This window comes from Salvelinus namaycush, chromosome 34, assembly GCF_016432855.1.
Source record: "Salvelinus namaycush isolate Seneca chromosome 34, SaNama_1.0, whole genome shotgun sequence".
NCBI classification, from domain to species: domain Eukaryota; kingdom Metazoa; phylum Chordata; class Actinopteri; order Salmoniformes; family Salmonidae; genus Salvelinus; species Salvelinus namaycush.
Window position 1 is genome coordinate 38,082,690 of NC_052340.1, and position 20,462 is coordinate 38,103,151.

Consider the following 20,462-nt stretch of genomic DNA (forward strand, 5'->3'; position numbering starts at 1 on the left):
TCAACTATTTTCTTTATCTTTGAGTCAACTACTCACCACATTTTATCCACTGCAGTGCTAACTAGCAGTAGCGTATGCTTAAGTACTAGAACAATTATCTGATCCTGTGATTGGGTGGACAACATGTCAGTTCATGCTAAAAGAGCTCTGACAGGTTGGAGGACATCCTCCAGAAGTTGTCATAATTGCTGTGTAAGTCTATGGAAGGGAGTGAGAAGCATGAGCCTCCTAGGTTTTGTATTGAAGTCAATGTACCAAGAGGAGGACGGATGCTAGCTGTCCTCCGGCTACACCATGGTGCTACACTACAAAGTGTTGTGGAGGCTACTGTAAACCTTCATTGCAAAACAGTGTGTTTTAATCAATTATTTGTTGACATGTTACATTCCCTAGCAAGAAAACCCCAAATGTTGCTCAAACAGAGGGAACTAACAAAGTCACTGACCAACAACCAAAACGAAACAGGTGGGGTTTTAAGAGGGTTTCTGAAAGACACTCATGAGGGGTTCCCCTGAAAGTTGACTAGCAACAACAAATAGAACTTAAAAGACACGCACCGTGAGGCAAACAAAAGAAAAACCCTAACCAAACTTAAAGACAGGAAGCAAACCAAACTTAAAGACAGGAAGCAAACCAAAAAGGTGGAGGAAAACGAAAATCAGATAAAGGCTTATTTGTCTAGAAATCAAAATAGGGAGAGACAACTAACCCTCTATCAAGACAACTGGAGCACTGGGCCAGACACTCTTAAATAGCAACTGGGCCAGCACAGGTCCCAACACCTTCCCACTAATGAGATGGAAACCAGCACAGGTGTAACATATACGGACTAACGAGGTGACACCAATCAGTGAGCCGTACATGCTAACAAGCTTTACGTGCTAAAGTCCAAACTCAAAACGTAAAATGGAAAAACCAAAGCTTGTAATGTAAATATACACTGCTCAAAAAAATAAAGGGAACACTTTATACGTCTCCTGATGTACTGGCCTGTCTCCTGGTAGCGCCTCCATGCTCTGGACACTACGCTGACAGACACAGCAAACCTTCTTGCCACAGCTCGCATTGATGTGCCATCCTGGATGAGCTGCACTACCTGAGCCACTTGTGTGGGTTGTAGACTCCGTCTCATGCTACCACTAGAGTGAAAGCACCGCCAACATTCAAAAGTGACCAAAACATCAGCCAGGAAGCATAGGAACTGAGAAGTGGTCTGTGGTCACCACCTGCAGAACCACTCCTTTATTGGAGGTGTCTTGCTAATTGCCTATAATTTCCACCTTTTGTCTATGCATGTGAAATTTATTGTCAATCAGTGTTGCTTCCTAAGTGGACAGTTTGATTTCACAGAAGTGTGATTGACTTGGAGTTACATTGTGTTGTTTAAGTGTTCCCTTTATTTTTTTGAGCAGTGTATTTATACTGAACAAAAATATAAAAACGCAACAATTTCAAAAACGTTACTGAGTTAGTTGATAGAAAGAAATCAGTCAACTGAAATAAATGTAACCAGTGTGAAATGGCTAGCTAGTTAGCGGTGCCTGCTAGTAGTATCTAATTATTTATTATCCTATTTTAATGGTACGGTCCATGGCCCTATACCCTAGACACCCACATGAATGGCCCAGATACTAAGGAGAAGTCCCTAACTGTTTTATGTGCATGCTGTAAGCGGTCTGTATGCAGCCAAAATGAGGTCAGGGACCAAGAGCAGCACTGCCCCCTCAAGATTCTGAGCCTGCTTGGCAGGGTTGGTCCTGCAAAGCCAAAGCCCCCTAAAGGGAGAGCATAATAAACAAGGAAATTCTCAAAGCTGCTAATGAGAACCTTGACGACCTTGTACCTAGCCGGTGGGGATTCCGGTGGGGTGCCCCCACTCAGGCAGTGGCAGTGCTGGCAACACTAGCTGCAGTAACCCATGGGGAGGGGGTCACACTCGGACATTCAGAGAGGGGGTATATTATTGTGGCCCTGGTGGCACGAAATCAAGTCGGACTGCATGGAGATGCTTGGGAACATGGTCAAAATGGATGACCGTATTGTGGGTGTTTCAGGAAGAAGGTGTACATTTGACCTCCATCATTTAGGATGTGACAATGGTAAATAAATCTCTACATTTATGCTCATTTTTTGCGCGGTCTTGCAGGCCTTCTCATGCAGCTGCAACTGCAAGTACATTTGTAAATCATGATCCATCTTGAGTTGGGCTCTGGGATGGTGCAATTGTTGAGAGGGTGAGCTTATGGTTGTGTGGGGGTAAGGGCTGAATGTGTGTGGGTGTATGTGTGTATCCCACAACTGTTGCGAAGGAAGAAGTAAAAGATGTTAGGGACTATAGAGGATGATTCACAGCAATATGTAATAAAAATAGAGGTGAGGGCGATGGAAATGCATTTGGCAATGGATCTGCTTCGGTTCGGTGGATGGCGCTGTGTGCACTTTTCGAAGGATGGATCCCAGTCGGTCCGGGGCTGTGCGATGCGGGGGGTCGGGGGTGGTCTGCCGGTCATTGGGATGACAACCCAACTCGAGATGGGGGCTTTTGGCGGGTGGAATAGTGGGGACCAATTGGAGGTTTGCTTAGTGGAGATGCAAATGTCATGGTACAACTATATAGACACTCAATCATTATGTTACTTTTTAATAGGACGTTTACAAACATATATTTTGATAAAAATAATTGAAAGGTGTGTCTCATTATGGTAAGTGGTGAAATAAGTATAGCCAGTTACAATTGTAATGGCTTAGCAGATAATAAGAAAAGACGATCAGTATTTACCTGGCTAAAAGAGAAGGATTATAATATCTACTGTTTACAGGAAACCCATTCGACAGTTTTAGATGAAGTTTTGTGGAAAAAGAACTGGGGGGGCGAAATATATTTCTCCCATGGGCAAAGAAATTCAAAAGGGGTGATGGTTTTAATTAATAATAACTTTGATCCAAATGTGCAACTTGTCCAAACAGATCCTCAAGGTAGATGGATTATTTTAAATATGTTATTGGACAATAAACATATATGGCTTATTAACCTATACGGTCCGAATAATGATGATCCAAGCTTCTTTGACAATATATATAAGAATGTATCAACTCTACAAGCAACACTAGACTCTATTATTATAGTGGGAGATTTTAATACGGTCTTAAATACCTCTATGGACCGGAAAGGAAATCACACTACAAACTATCACCCTCAGGCACTTAAGGAAATCAGGAATGTCATGGATATATTGGAATTAGTGGATATATGGAGACTTAAATACCCTGACCTAGTGAGATATACATGGCGGAGGCTTAATCAAGCTAGTCGCCTTGACTACTTTCTTATATCATTCTCTCTGGCACCAAAAGTTAAAAAGTGTTTGATAGGGGACAGAATGCGGTCGGACCATCACATAATTGGCATATATATTACTCTTACAGAATTTCCACGTGGGCGAGGATATTGGAAATTTAATCAAAGCCTACTAGATGATAAATTGTTTAGAACTAGGACAGAAGAATTTATAACTGACTTTTTTAGACATAACATAGGTACAGCAGATCCCCATATTGTATGGGACACTTTTAAGTGTGGCTTTAGAGGCCATGCAATTCAGTACTCATCTATAAAACAAAAGCAATTTCGATCAAAAGAGTCCATATTAACAAAGGAAATTGAAGGACTAACAGTACAGTTAGATAACAATAAAAACGGTACCATAGAGGCACAGAATAAGTTAGAGGAAAAACAAAAAGAAATGGAGGAACTTATTCAAGAAAGATCCAGTGTAATATATTACAAAAATAAAGCGAACTGGATGGAATATGGGGAAAAATGCACCAAATTCTTTTTCAATCTTCAATATAGAAATGCTACCAAAAAAAACGTATTAAAACTTGTTACAAATGATGGAGTCACGCATGATTCACCAAATGATATTTTGAAAGAGGAAGTAAAGTACTTTAAGAATATATTTTCGTTTCAGGCTCCTCCATCTCCACTAACTGAAACTAATTGTATGGATTTTTTCCCTAATAATAATGTAAAATTAACATCTGTACAGAAAGACTCATGTGAAGGCCTAATTACAGAGGAGGAACTACTTGATGCAATTGGGGCCTTTAAGGATGGGAAAACTCCAGGACTGGATGGCATACCAGTGGAAGTATACAAACATTTTTTTGATATACTCAAAGGACCATTATTAGCTTGTTTTAACCACTCCTATATAAATGATAGATTATCAGACACGCAACAAGAAGGTGTGATATCATTATTACTGAAACAGGACCCAAGTGGTATATATAAAGATCCAGTCCATTTAAAAAATTGGAGACCTCTTACACTTCAGTGTTGTGATGCAAAAATCCTAGCAAAATGCTTGGCGCATAGAATAAAAAAAGTTTTGTCAGATATTATTCATCCTAATCAGACAGGTTTTTTACATGGACGATACATTGGAGATAATATAAGGCAAGTACTGGAAACAATAGAACACTATGAAATATCGGGGACACCAGGCCTGGTTTTCATAGCTGATTTTGAAAAGGCTTTTGATAAAGTACGACTGGAGTTTATATATAAATGCCTAGAATATTTCAATTTTGGGGAATCTCTTATAAAATGGGTAAAAATTATGTATAGTAACCCTAGGTGTAAAATAGTAAATAATGGCTACATCTCAGAAAGTTTTAAACTATCTAGAGGAGTAAAACAAGGTTGTCCACTATCGGCATATCTATTTATTATTGCCATCGAAATGTTAGCTGTTAAAATTAGATCAAACATTAATATTAAGGGATTAGAAATCCAGGGCCTAAAAACTAAGGTGTCATTGTACGCTGATGATTCATGTTTTCTTTTAAAACCACAACTAGAATCTCTCCACGGCCTCTTAGAGGATCTAGATACATTTGCTATCCTCTCTGGATTAAAACCAAATTATGATAAATGTACCATATTACGTATTGGATCACTAAAAAATACACATTTTACATTGCCATGTAGTTTACCAATTAAATGGTCTGACGGTGATGTGGACATACTCGGTATACAAATCCCAAAAGAAAGAAATGATCTCACTCCAATAAATTTTTATAGAAAGTTAGCAAAAATAGATAAGATCTTGCTACCATGGAAAGGAAAATACCTGTCTATTTGTGGGAAAATCACCCTGATTAACTCTTTAATCATATCACAGTTTACCTATTTGCTTATGGTTTTGCCTACACCTAGTGACCTGCTTTTTAAATTATATGAACAAAAAATATTCAATTTTATTTGGAACGGCAAGCCAGATAAAATTAAAAGGGCCTATTTATATAACGAATATGAATTCGGAGGGCAGAAATTATTAAATATTAAAGCATTAGACCTCTCACTAAAGGCATCAGTCATACAAAAGTTATACTTAAATCCAAACTGGTTCTCTAGTAGATTGGTACGAATGTCTCATCCTATGTTCAAGAAGGGCCTTTTTCCCTTTATTCAGATTACACCTGCTCACTTTCGGTTGCTTGAAAAGGAAATAATCTCCAAAATATCTTTATTTTTTAAGCAAGCCTTAGAAAGTTGGTTGCAATTTCAGTTTAATCCACCTGAAAGGACGGAACAAATAGTACAACAAATCTTGTGGTTAAATTCAAATATAGTAATTGATAAAAAAACTGTATTTATCGAAGAAATGTTTAAAAAAGGTATAATTTTTGTGAATGATATCATAAATAGGACTGGTGGAGTAATGTCACACATGCAGCTAACACAGACATATGGAAATGTCTGCTCTACCCAAAATTACAACCAATTAATTGCAGCATTACCACAAAAATGGAAGAGGCAGGTGGAAGGGGATAAAAGTAAGGAACTTGTATGTCGGCCTTATATTAAAGAACATAAATGGTTAAAGAAAAGTGTGATAAATAAAAACATATACCAATTTCATTTAAGGATCAAAAAACTTACAGCTGTGCCATATAAATTGCAAAATAGTTGGGAAGAGATTTTCGATGTACCCATTCCATGGCACATGGTGTATGAATTGATACGCAAAACAACGCCGGATTCAAAACTTCGAATTTTTCAATTTAAATTATTGTACAAAATTCTTGCAACTAATAGAATGTTATATATATGGGGGATACAATCTTCCCAGCTCTGTAGATTCTGCTGTGAGGAGGCAGAGTCATTAGACCATTTATTTTGGTATTGTCCGCATGTAGCTCGTTTTTGGTCACAGGTCCAGGAATGGTTGAAGAATTGCAACATTTGCGTAGAACTAACGCTACAGATAGCAATACTGGGGGATTTGAAAAGCCATAGTCAATCAATCAATAATATAATAATTATTTTAGCAAAAATGTTTATTTTTAATTTACAATCCGTGGAAGCTATGAGAATAGGAAGATTCAAATCTTTTGTGAAGCATCACAGCACAGTTGAAAAATATATGGCAAATAAAAATCCGAAATGGATGATGTTGGAAGATAGATGGGAAAGGTTGAGTGGAGCTGAAGGGTGGGACTAATAACAAGATAAACAATGTAGGGCATACGGGATCTGTGAAATGTGTATAGGTGCGGAGCTATTGTGAAATAGCACAGTTACAAGTGGAAATCAAACTGGATGGACAACAGAAATAGAGGAAGGACTAAGAACAAACGAGAACTATTATAAAGTAGACTGTGTCTGTAAAATGTGTATAAGATGTATAAATTGAAGGTAAAAACAGAAATGTTTATCAGTTTACTCCAATTGGGGGATCGGTGGTAGGGTTTGCGGGGAATAATAATAAAGGTATACTCTTTAAAAAAGTATGTATGTCTATGTAGGTATGTGTATGTATATATGTGTATATGTATGCATACGTGAATGGATATATATATTTACCCAAAAAAATATGGGGGATTGGAAATGATGCAGACAATTACATTGGAAGCAACATTCTTTCCGCAATATTAAGCTGATCCACCCCCCAAGAAAAAAAAAAAAAAAAAAAAAAAAAAAACTGAAATAAATGTAACCAGTGTGAAATGGCTAGCTAGTTAGCGGTGCCTGCTAGTAGCGTTTCAAATCGGTGACGTCACTCGCTCTGAGACCTTGAAGCAGTTTCCTGTGCTCTGCAAGCGCAGCGGCTGTTGTGGAGCGATAGGTAACAAATGCTTGGTGGGAGGCAGTTGTTGATGTGTTCAGGGGGTCCTGGATTCTAACCAGGTATTATAGTGACGTCTCTAGCACTGAGATGCAGTGCCGTAGACCGCTGCGCCACTCAGGACAGCTTTATAGTGATAAGCTACAAAAGGCAGTCACTAGCCAACCATCACTGGGGTTTTTATTAAATAATAAAGTCATCATCATACTAATTACAAATATGTAATATACAGAATCAAAAATATTTTTTAAGTAAAGTAATGTGAATAAATGATGGTTAGTGGCAGTAATGGCCACTACCATCAATTGTTTTATTAGGTGTTCTTACAACATTCCACCCACAATGCCTTTAACCTATTGGTAAAAAAAATCTAAACCGAAATTGAAAACTTTTTTTTTTTTTTTACAAATCCGAACCAACCTCAAATCACTCAGCACTAAGAATCAGGATAAAGCCATCTATTCCTGCTCTACTATAGACGAGCAGTCAGAGCATTATGAGAGGCCTCAGTCAGGTGACCAGTAGATAACTGTAGATCAGTGGTTCCTCTGTCACTCACTTGATAAAGCGTGGCTCTTGCAACGCCAGGATAGTGGGATCAATTTTCCGGGACCACCCGTCCACTTATAGAAGTCAGAGGTCACATTCAGACAGACAGACAGAGCAGCCTCGTGGTCGAGCAGTGCCGAGTGTGAGAACACTGTATAAAGTGTGTTACCTGGACTCCCACAGTCTTGATTGGCAGCAGGAAGGCATTGAGTGAATGAACACTGGTGATCTGCAGGAGTTTCTCCTCCTCCTCGTCTGATATACACGACTTCACTCTCTGCAGCAGCGTGTGGGGCTGGAGGGACAGAGGAAGTTATGATTATTATTATTAGCTAGTCTGACATACTAGAGTTAGTTATCAGCATGTTGGTGCATAAAGAAGGACAGTTGGGGTCAATTCCATCTACAGTCCATTCTAGAATTTGATGTCACAATTAAGTTGGTTCAAATTGAAATGGAATTGAGACCAACTCTGTTATTACCACCATGTTCCTGTCATAGACAAGTGATGCTCTCTGACCTTTTTGACCATGGCAGAGAAGTCTGTGATGATCTTGAGGATGTTGTTGGTCTCAGCAAAGTCCTTACAGATGTAGGGCTCGTCTGCACAGATCACTCTGATGGCCAGGCCAGGACCTACAGGAGAGGATGAGGTTAACATCACAGATCACTCTGATGGCCAGGCCAGGACCTACAGGAGAGGATGAGGTTAACATCACAGATCACTCTGATGGCCAGGCCAGGACCTACAGGAGAGGATGAGGTTAACATCACAGCCATACTTCTGCTATTCTCCATGTTGGTTCTAAATGTTCCATGACTATATATAACATTATGTCCTGTGTTGGTTCTAAATGTTCCATGACTATATATAACATTCTGTCCTGTGTTGGTTCTAAATGTTCCATGACTATATATAACATTCTGTCCTGTGTTGGTTCTAAATGTTCCATGACTATATATAACATTCTATTCTGTGTTGGTTCTAAATGTTCCATGACTATATATAACATTCTGTCCTGTGTTGGTTCTAAATGTTCCATGACTATATATAACATTCTGTCCTGTGTTGGTTCTAAATGTTCCATGACTATATATAACATTCTGTCCTGTGTTGGTTCTAAATGTTCCATGACTATATATAACATTCTGTCCTGTGTTGGTTCTAAATGTTCCATGACTATATATAACATTCTATCCTGTGTTGGTTCTAAATGTTCCATGACTATATATATATAACATTCTGTCCTGTGTTGGTTCTAAATGTTCCATGACTATATATAACATTCTGTCCTGTGTTGGTTCTAAATGTTCCATGACTATATATAACATTCTGTCCTGTGTTGGTTCTAAATGTTCCATGACTATATATATATAACATTCTGTCCTGTGTTGGTTCTAAATGTTCCATGACTATATATAACATTCTGTCCTGTGTTGGTTCTAAATGTTCCATGACTATATATAACGTTCTGTCCGGTGTGTACGGTGGGGTACTGACCAGGGAAAGGGTGTCGACAGACAATGTCCTCTGGCAGTCCCAGTTCTCTGCCCAGTGCCCGAACCTCATCCTTATGGAAGTCCTTCAGCGGCTCAATGACTTTTCCCTGGAGGGAGTGAGAGAGGAGAGCTCAGACCTGAGGTGTAGACTCGAGTCACAAATTTCATGACTTGAAACTAGACTTAAAATGAGAAATAAAATAATGCCAGACTCGACTTTTGACTTGAGACTCGTGACTTGATTATCTGGCCAGGTTTTGGAACGTAATGTCACTCATTTTGTGTCACCGAGCATCCGTGGATTACTCTCCACGCAGCCAGAGACAGAATCACACTTGTAAAAAACAACAACAGATCGCCTAGTGAAACGCACACTGTCAATCAACACAGGTCAGGTGCGCTAGCACAGTGAGGTCTTGGGGGAAGTGTGAAACTGAATATTTTAATAGGCTAGTTATTTATACCTTTGTTTATTCGATCTGGTGAATAACATAAGCACCAAATTCTTGTTTCAAAAACATATAATCTGTGTTTGAGAACCAAAACGTGGCACATCTTGACCAATGACCAGTCATCAGCATTTGTCTCACAAAGGCGGGTTATTTAATATATTTTCTCCGGTTTTACCTGGCAAAAACAAAATAGCATATATATATATATATATATATATATATATATATATAATCCATATAAAGTAATGTTTAGCAATCTGCTACAGACACATCACCACAACAACAGGCTAGCAGGTGATCTCATTGATTCTTTTCATGTTTCAGTTAGGTCTATGTTTCAGTCAGGTCTATGTTTCAGTCAGGTCTATGTTTCAGTCAGGTCTATGTTTCAGTCAGGTCTATGTTTCAGTCAGGTCTATGTTTCAGTCAGGTCTATGTTTCAGTCAGGTCTATGTTTAGGGGTTGTGGGACTAAAGTCTGAAAACCACAAGGCAAGAGTATAGATTGCTGTACAGATATAGGATCGGGTGCAGCACGAAAGTCACATTTTTAGAGAGAGGATTGCCATAATAAATAAACACGCAGCTCCAAAATAAATAAAAATTGGTCATCACGAATATGAACTATTTACTTTGCAAGCTCACCAGCAATGAGGCATCAAGAAACAATTACTAGCATAGGCCTACTGGTCTTTTGGTATGTCAACATTGTTTGTGAAGCATTTGGAATTTGTTGTAGACAAAATATTGAAAATGGCTGTCTGGTAACCTCAATAAATAGACAAAGATTTGAGGTTGGAAAAAGTCATTGCCTGTTTAGATGTTGTTGTTTTTTTAACTTGAGACTTGACTTGCTTATAGAATGCAGGACTTGAACTTGACTCAACCAGTTCTCAACTTGGGACATGACTTGAGACTTGAGACACCTCTGGCTCAAACAGAAGAGCCAGAGGTGGTTCAACAAGGTTGTGTTGGAAGTTTGTTTCAGTGTGTGTGTGTGTGTGTGTGTGTGTGTGTATGTACCTCGTCTCTGAGCTTGCGGATGAGCTCTGTGTCGTTGTGGTGTGTTTTGATGACCTCTGCCTTGCCGCTGGCGAGATGAGAAGCACTCTCTATGAGATCTGGCCTAAGGGTGCCCTGGGCTAGGAACACCTCCTCCGGCTTCAGGTTCATCTCACCTATCACCTCATTGGCCACCTACAGACGCCAATCACACACAAAGGAAGTCCATTCAATAGTCTTGATTTTTTTCATAAAAGAGGGACAAACAGACAGACATCAAAGACAGATAACAGACATAGACAGATAACATACTAGGTTGAAGATAAAGGTTAGGACAAGTTATGATTCCATGTGGAAATGATTTGAAAATAAACAGATTCGTGGGACCAGCGCCATTTCTAATTACCAGCACCGTTGCTATAACTACCATAGCTGATCCATTGTTGTGGCATATTAGAATCCTCTAACCGTTGTCATCGTCAACCGATAACAGACAGGCATTACCTTGACGAAGGTGTCTCCGATGATCTTCCTCTTCTCCTCAGGGTTGGTGGTCATGTTGAGGGTCTTGCTGATGCGTTTCCGTGGCGTCCGGTCTTCGTCGGAGATGGGCAGGGTCGTCGTGCCGTTATAGAAGGTGTGTGCTGCGTTCACCACTAGAGAGGGAGAGAGATCACACAGAGCCACAAAGAATTTGTAAACAAATCAAACAATGTTAAACTCTCATATCTGTTAGGTGAAATACAGCAGTGTGACATCACAGCAGTAAGATGTGGCCCGTTGCCATGAGAAAAGGGCAACCAGTGGAACACAAACAACATTGTAAATCCAACTTATATTTACTCTGTTAATTTATTTTCCCTTTCATGCTTCAACTACTTGCACATTGTTACAACACATAGCCACTAATATAACATTTGAAACCTCTATATTCTTTTAAAACTTTTATGAGTGCGATTTTTAAATGTTTTATATATACACATGTCTGGTCTGGTTGAAGGCTGACAGCTACATTCCACAATGCTACATTTGAGTCCATTCTGGACATATGTAGGACACCAGCTTGGCGTGACCTCTCACCTTTGAGGTTGACGCCTAACTGGACCTCTCACCTTTGAGGTTGATGCCCAGTTTGGATTGACCTCTCACCTTTGAGGTTGATGCCCAGTTTGGATTGACCTCTCACCTTTGAGGTTGATGCCCAGTTTGGATTGACCTCTCACCTTTGAGGTTGATGCCCAGTTTGGTGAGGGCCTCCTCAACGCTCTGGCTCTCTCTTTTCCTCATGAAGCCATTGTCGATGTGTACCGCGATCACCTGCTCCTTGTTCAGAGCTTTGTTCAGCAGGGCCGTACACACCGTGGAGTCCACCCCGCCACTCAGCAGAACCTGGGGACAACATTTGGACCAGACATGTCAATCAACAGAACTAGAATGACTTCAACACACAGAGTCTCTGTTTCTCTCCCCCTCCCATTTTCTTCTCTCTGGAGGGACAACCCACTTTCTGGGAGCAGAGAGTTGATCACATCGTTTCCGCAGAGAACACAGTTCAATATCACTGTCTAATTTAGTGTTTAATAGCTCAGATGAATGTACTACACCCTCCCCAACCCTATTTTCTATACTATGGGGCATATACTGTACCCACATACTGCATCTAACCATACTGTAGATTCCTCACCAGTACTTTGGACTTGCCAACTTTCTCCTGGATCTCTGTGATGCAGGACTGCTGGCGGTTCTGGACGGTGAAGTTGGAAGTGCAGCCGGCGATTTCAAACAGGAAGTTACGTAATATCTCTGTGCCCCGCTCTGTCAGGTCCACTTCCGGGTGAAACTGGGTTCCGTACAGTTTCTTCTGCTCGTTGGCAATACCTGTCAGACAACAAACGGGGTGGGGGGGGCAGTGGTGAGGTTTGGAATGGTCAAAGACAAGGGGGAAGAAGAGCATTGAGGGCCAAAAGTCTTCATTATCATATTGTGGAATTGACTGAAATTAGGGAAGTATGGTGGTAGACTAAATTAGAATAAATATACATTTTCCTCTAGGCCCAGGATCCTTTCCCAGAATGCTTACCTGCAATGATGCTCCCTGACTGGGCCACCACCTTGAAGCCATCGGCCACCTTGTCCACACTGTCCCCATGAGTCAACAACACCGGCTCCTCTTTCTGCAGGCCCCTGACAACAATCAGGTCACAGACAGAGTCAAAGGTCAGACAGGAAGTACACTCACACACAATGAAACAATTCCACCCATATCTGGAACCAGAGGGGAAAAGTGGTAGCAAGCATAAAATCTAATTGTATTAGTAACGTGCACTGAATACAACAGGTGTAGTAGACCTTACAGTGAAATGCTGAATACAACAGGTGTAGTAGACCTTACAGTGAAATGCTGAATACAACAGGTGTAGTAGACCTTACAGTGAAATGCTGAATACAACAGGTGTTGTAGACCTTACAGTGAAATGCTGAATACAACAGGTGTAGACCTCACAGTGAAATGCTGAATACAACAGGTGTAGTAGACCTCACAGTGAAATGCTGAATACAACAGGTGTAGTAGACCTCACAGTGAAATGCTGAATACAACAGGTGTAGTAGACCTCACAGTGAAATGCTGACTACAACAGGTGTAGACCTCACAGTGAAATGCTGAATACAACAGTTGTAGTAGACCTTACAGTGAAATGCTGAATACAACAGGTGTAGACCTTACAGTGAAATGCTGACTACAACAGGTGTAGACCTTACAGTGAAATGCTGAATACAACAGGTGTAGGTAGACCTCACAGTGAAATGCTGAATACAACAGGTGTAGACCTTACAGTGAAATGCTGAATACAACAGGTGTAGACCTTACAGTAAAATGCTGAATACAACAGGTGTAGTAGACCTTACAGTGAAATGCTTCCTTACAAGCTCTTAACTGCATTGTTGGTTAAGAAAGTAAACTAAACTGTATAAAACAAACTGAAGTAGAGGCTATATACAGGGTGTTACGGTACAGAGTCAATGTGGAGGCTATATACAGGGTGTTACGGTACAGAGTCAATGTGGAGGCTATATACAGGGTGTTACGGTACAGAGTCAATGTGGAGGCTATATACAGGGTGTTACGGTACAGAGTCAATGTGGAGGCTATATACAGGGTGTTACGGTACAGAGTCAATGTGGAGGCTATATACAGGGTGTTACGGTACAGAGTCAATGTGGAGGCTATATACAGGGTGTTACGGTACAGAGTCAATGTGGAGGCTATATACAGGGTGTTACGGTACAGAGTCAATGTGGAGGCTATATACAGGGTGTTACGGTACAGAGTCAATGTTAGTCGAACTAACATGTACATGTAGGTAGGGGTAAAGTGACTATGCATAGATAATATACAGAGAGCAGCGCAGGGGGGGTCAATGCTAAAGGTTCAGGTGGCCATTTGATTAGCTGTTCAGGAGTCTTGTAGCTTGGGGGTAGAAGCTGTTAAGAAGCCCTTTGGAACTCAATGTGCTTTGTGTCCAACTGTGTGTAATGTCTGAGAGAGGGAGGAATGTGGTTTTCTTATTTTGGAGTGTTTGTGTGACGGCCAGGGAAACGATGTGACTGTTGGAATTTTTGGTCCAGTTGGCGTCAAAACACATGGCTCTGGGACAAACCAATGGGGGAAAAAATACCACTTGTTCTTGAAATAGCCTACCCTGTCACATCTTGTCTCTGAGTGGTTCTGGTGAAACTCTTTTCTAGCTGCCTACTCTGAAGAATCTTTAGTTCTTCTTAAACCCACCTGAAGAGAGAGCAGGTGTTGTCCAATCCGATGTTGAACACTCCATCCTCTCTCACACTCTTCCTGTGTACTGTTCCTCCAAAAACTTTATTCATCATCTGAGGAGAGGACAACTGATCATTAGCCTCTTACAATCTGCAGGGTTTTGTTTTATTGATTGAAAGATGTCATTTAAATTTGTATGTGATCATAAGAAAGTGATTCTTAGTGTTTTTTATTTTATTTTTATCAATTGATCTGTCTAGACACACCGTTATTGACTGTAGGTGGTGAAATCATGAACCCCGCGTTTTATGCAATCTACACCCAATACCCCACGATGACAAAGATCAATCTACACCCAATACCCCACGATGACAAAGATCAATCTACACCCAATACCCCATAACGACAAAGTGAAAACAGGTTATAGATATGTTGCTAATTTATTAACAATTATAAACAGAAATACCTTATTTACATAAGTATTCAGATCCTTTGCTATGCGACTCGACATTTAGCACAGGTGCATTCTGTTTCCATTGATCAACCTTGAGATTTGTCTACAACTTGATTGGAGTCTACCTGTGGTAAATTCAATTGATTGGACATGATTTGGAAAGGCACACAGCTGTCTATATAAGATCCAACAGTTGACAGTGCATGTCAGAGCAAAAACCAAGCCATGAGGTCGAAGGAATTGTCCGTAAAGCTCCGAGAAAGGATTGTGTCGAGGCACGGATCTGGGGAAGGGTACCAAAAAATGTCTGCAGGATTGAAGATCCCCAAGAACATAGTGGCCTCCATCATTCCATTAAATGGAAGAAGTTTGGAACCACCAAGGCTCTTCCTAGAGCTGGCCGGCCGGGAAAATCGAGGGAGAAGGGCCTTGATCAGGGAGGTGACCAAGAACCCGATGGTCACTCTGACAGAGCTCTACAGTTCCTCTGTGGAGATGGGAGAACCTTCCAGAAGGACAACCATCTCTTTAGCATTCCACCAATCAGGTCTTTATGGTAGTGGCCAGACGGAAGCTACTCCTCAGTAAAAGGCACATGACAGCCCACTTGGAGTTTGCTAAAAGGCCCCTAAAGACTCTCAGACCTTGAGAAACAAGATTCCCTGGTCTGATGAAAACAAAATTAAACTCTTTGGCCTGAATGCCAGCGTCACGTCTGGAGGAAACCTGGCACCATCCCCACGGTGACGCATGGTGGTGGCAGCATCATGCTGTAGGAATTCTTTTCAGAGGCAGGGACTGGGAGACTAGTCAGGATCGAGGGAAAGATGAACAGAGTAAAGTAGAGAGAAATCCTTGATGAAAACCTGCTCCAGAGCACTCAGGACCTCAGACTGGGGTGAAGGTTCACCTGCCAACAGGACAAGGATCCTAAGCACACAGCCAAGGCAACGCATGAGTGGCTTCGGGAGAAGTCTGAGTGGCCCAGCCAGTGCCCGGACTTGAACCCGATCGAACATCTCTGTAGAGACCTGAAAAAAGCGGTGCAGCAACTCTCCCTATCCAACCTGACAGAGCTTGAGAGGATCTGCAGAGAAGAATGGGAGAAACTCCCCAAATACAGGTGTGCCAAGCTTGTAGTGTCATACCCAAGAAGACTTGATGCTGTAATCGCTGGCAAAAGTTTTTCAACAAAGTACTGAGTAAAGGGTCTGAATACTTATGTACATTTAATATTTCATTTTAATTTTAATTTTTAAATAAATTAGCAAACATTTAATAAATAAAAAATTAAATAAACAGTTTTTGCTGTCATTGAGGTATTTTGCATAGATTGAGGGGGGAAAATATATTTAGAATAAGCCTGTAACCTATCAATGTGGAAAAAGTCAATGGGTCTCAATACTTTCCAAAGGCGCTGTATGTGTATTCTCAGGACCCTCCTACCTGCATTCCATAACAGATACCCAGGACAGGCTTTCCAATGGTGAATATGGCAGGGTCAAACCAGGGGGCATCCTCAGCATACACAGAGTTAGGACCACCAGAGATAATGATGGCTCTGGAGAGAGAAAAAGGGGAAGGAGTAAAGAGTGAAGAACGAGGGAGGAGAAATATTCAAAGACAAACAATCTATTTCTGTATGGCTCAGTTGGTAGAGCATGGTGCTTGCAATGGCAGGGTTGTGGGTTCGATTCCCGGGACCACCCGTATGCACTCATGACTACGTCACTTTGGATAAAAGCCTCTGCTAAATGGGATTTAAAATGTTACCATACTCAAGAGTAGTCATTTTCAGGACTAACATACACACAAACAAGAGACTGTTAAAGAGTCTGCCCATAGATCAGACATTTCTCTGTTTAAACTGAAGCCTTCTAAAAAAGTAATGTAATGGAAAAATAGTGTCTCCTAAAAAGCTCTCAGTCTCACTCCTCTGCACAGAGATGGGGACCTGTACTAAGCAGTAGAATGCTGTGTGAACACTCCCTCCTCTCCCTTCAATGTCAGACAAAATATATAGAAACATGTAACATACTTACAAAGACCTGCTTAGTCTAGTCACTGGTCTGTGTTACTTTTATATAGAACTGCAGGCTCTCTCTCAGGCTGTCCTGACCACTGTGCTCCTTTTATATAGAACTTTTATATAGAACTGCAGGCTCTCTCTCAGGCTGTCCTGACCACTGTGCTCCTTTTATATAGAACTTGTTTACTTTTATATAGAACTGCAGGCTCTCTCTCAGGCTGTCCTGACCACTGTGCTCCTTTTATATAGAACTTTTTTACTTTTATATAGAACTGCAGACTCTCTCAGGCTGTTCTGACCACTGTGCTCCTTTTATATAGAACTTTTTTACTTTTATATAGAACTGCAGGCTCTCTCTCAGGCTGTCCTGACCACTGTGTTCCTTTTATATAGAACGTTTTTACTTTTATATAGAACTGCAGACTCTCTCAGGCTGTCCTGACAACTGTGTACCTCCACAGACTTCAAAGACAATGGACAGAAAGAGGAGATCTTAAAAATGATCACACTAGTGTTATTGTTCTGACAGGTGCTCTCTCTTTCACACCATATGCATTTTTCGTATTCATTTCAAAACGTTCCGTCCAGGTTTGTTGACTTGTAAATGCCACCCAGGTGCAAGTGTGCTGTCAGTCAGTCTCACCTGAAGCCTTGTTCTCTGATGGCGAAGGCTGGCGTCTCTAGTGGGAGTATCTCTGAGCGAACAAACAGCTCTCTGATCCGCCTGTCAATCACCTTGCCGTACTGAGCCCCGGCATCCAGGATGACCACCGCCCCCTCACATGAACCATTCTGAGGCTCAACGCTGCTGATGTCCAGCTGGGGGAGAAAGAACACACATGCACACACACTGTGCTGACCATGTACGAACACTCAATCAGGATAACAACACAGGCCTACGTGTGGAATAGCCTTCAGCCATATAGACTCATCAAGGGTAGCATGGGATGTTTTGAATGAAGATACAACAGCCTAAATTCCCAACAGTGGTTTTATCAAGGGGTGTTCAAAAAAGTGTTGCAAAACTTGGCACTCGTTCAAAGACAGGCAAAACATTTGCGATGGTGAATGGCCGCCACTTCACCAACCTCACAGGAACGAGATTCGTCAAGGCCATAACGCAATTTGAGACATGTGAGTCTCAGTACTGAGAAGAGGACACGCGTGACGAGACGTTACACACATTCAGTCCCTCATGAGGATCACGAGTCACACAGACGCTAGAGGCCTTACCAGGGGCCAGCTAGAGTACTTACCAGGGGCCAGCTAGAGGCCTTACCAGGGGCCAGCTAGAGGCCTAACCAGGGGCCAGCTAGAGGCCTAACCAGGGGGCAGCTAGAGGCCTTACCCGGGGCCAGCTAGAGGACTTACCCGGGGCCAGCTAGAGGCCTTACCCGGGGCCAGCTAGAGGCCTAACCAGGGGCCAGCTAGAGTCCTAACCAGGGGCCAGCTAGAGGCCTTACCAGGTCCAGTAGGGGCCAGCTAGAGGCCTTACCAGGTCCAGTAGTGGCCAGCTAGAGGACTGCCCAGGTCCAGTAGTGACCAGCTAGAGGCCTTACCAGGTCCAGTAGTGACCAGCTAGAGGACTGCCCAGGTCCAGTAGGGGCCAGCTAGAGGACTGCCCAGGTCCAGTAGTGACCAGCTAGAGGACTGCCCAGGTCCAGTAGTGACCAGCTAGAGGACTGCCCAGGTCCAGTAGGGGCCAGCTAGAGGACTGCCCAGGTCCAGTAGGGGCCAGCTAGAGGACTGCCCAGGTCCAGTAGGGGCCAGCTAGACTGTACAGTGAAGTAGCGGATGCCAAACTTGGATGCTTTAATCCACCCTTTTAGATTTCTAGTGACTCTATAGATGTTTCTAGCCAGGATTCACAAGCCAATGGACGTTACTTTAGAATAGATAGATCTACACAAGTTGTTTTGCAGTTAAATAAATAAATAAATAAATATATATATATATATATATATATATATATGCCTGCCCCTTATGCATGATTGATGTAGGCAGCCATTGATAAATTGATGTGATCAGTCAATGTTACCAAGGGAGATTGTCTTAGCATCATTATGGTTTACAAGCTTAATATTCCTATCAAAACTGTACATTTCTCATGCATTATATTGGGCATTAGATATGGGCAAAACATTAAATGCACCACTCAAGTACATTGTGAAATAGAGAGCAGCGGGTCCCCACGTGGTTTCTGACACTACGTGCTTCCGTCAATGAAAAACAACAGGCATTCGCTCGTGTATCAAGCACGGCAAGTGACACCATAAAAGCACCAAAACATTGAATATAAAACCGCTTCGATGCCGAGTTGTCATACTGGGCCTGTTTTCCTGGGAAGGTAAAATGGAGTACTTGTGGATATGAAAATAATACGATGGTTGGCCTATGTTGCAGTTGGCACAACTGTGGTGGGTGGACAGACTGGAGACCGGGCGCTAGCTAGCTAACAAGTCATAGTTAGCCATCTAGCGTTAGCTGTCAACCCGATTATTTATGTTAAATTACCCAACAAATGTAAATGGTCGTAACACGAAATCTCTTAACTGTTGCTATACGGGTTAAACGTGATATAAAGTCCACAACAATCTGAAACTGCATTGCTAGCTATTATGCTAGTGTGGGTTAACTATATATCGGACTATACCTAACGTTGCAGTTAGCTACATATCCAGCTGTGCGGCGGCAGCTAGCTAGCTCGGCTAAATTCCACGCGGCTTCTGCTAGCTGACTAGCTAGCAATATGTACACAATGAAAGATGCAACAGTGGCATAAAAGTTACATTCACTGTATGCTGGATGTTTATAAAAACCCTCCAAAAACATACATTTAAAAGACGAGGCGACAGGCATCCCCAGGCGGGGGAGCACGCACGCCGCAAGTTTCCTGAAAACACGACACAGGCCGTAGCTAACCGGGGACTCTCCCAGCGCCCATGTACCGCAGCCAAAACATTAAACAAGAAACGGGATATGTTGCTCCCATGGCGGTACATAGGCCGTTGTTTGACTGACCTTGGTTTCTCCGTTGCACAGAGCCATGGATGACTGTAGCGGAATGAACTCTCCTCCTCGGTCTTCCAGATCTCGTACGCAACAGAGAGAGACTAGTGGATGCTCGCAGAGTTTGTGCGCCGACCGCTGACGACAATGTGCGCTAACGAGTACTTCCCTACTACAATACTCACTGGGTGGCTGTTCAACTACTTCACTCAATGCATGTGGCTGTTCCCTCCCTTCTCGGAGAGTAGGGAGTAGTAATGGCTGTCTGCGTGGGAATTTGGGCTTCTACGGACGAATTACTCCTGGATAATTCAATGAAAAAGTTTATTATGGAAAAGCTTCAGCAGTTTACAAGCGGAAGAATTTGCCCTATGTCTAATTGTCTATATCACGTGAATAATTTAGATCGGCTATGTAATTACATAGCGAACTAAACTCCACTCCATGGTGAAATAACTTAACGATGAACTCCTTCACCGTAGAGTTTAGTCCGCAATGTAATTGAATGATTGATGTTATCCTAGGGTACTGGGACTAAATCATAATCGGGGTGCTCCATAACG

At 41.8% G+C, this 20,462-nt stretch overlaps 1 protein-coding gene across 1 annotated transcript in view; it reads right to left on the bottom strand.

Annotated features, from left to right (window-relative positions):
* LOC120028792 (GMP synthase [glutamine-hydrolyzing]-like) overlaps positions 1–20,075 on the bottom strand; it is a 30,745-nt gene extending 10,670 nt beyond the window's left edge. The window contains exons 1-12 of the mRNA XM_038974033.1: positions 19,912–20,075; positions 17,534–17,709; positions 16,308–16,422; positions 14,423–14,520; positions 12,716–12,819; positions 12,320–12,513; positions 11,859–12,024; positions 11,140–11,291; positions 10,657–10,830; positions 9,184–9,289; positions 8,203–8,318; positions 7,852–7,977 (exon numbers count right to left, since the gene is read on the bottom strand). Of these exons, the coding sequence (XP_038829961.1) occupies positions 7,852–7,977; positions 8,203–8,318; positions 9,184–9,289; positions 10,657–10,830; positions 11,140–11,291; positions 11,859–12,024; positions 12,320–12,513; positions 12,716–12,819; positions 14,423–14,520; positions 16,308–16,422; positions 17,534–17,709; positions 19,912–19,938 (1,554 nt within the window). The 5' untranslated portion in view covers positions 19,939–20,075. The remainder of the gene's footprint in view (positions 1–7,851; positions 7,978–8,202; positions 8,319–9,183; positions 9,290–10,656; positions 10,831–11,139; positions 11,292–11,858; positions 12,025–12,319; positions 12,514–12,715; positions 12,820–14,422; positions 14,521–16,307; positions 16,423–17,533; positions 17,710–19,911) is intronic.
* Between the last annotated feature and the right edge of the window lie 387 nt (positions 20,076–20,462).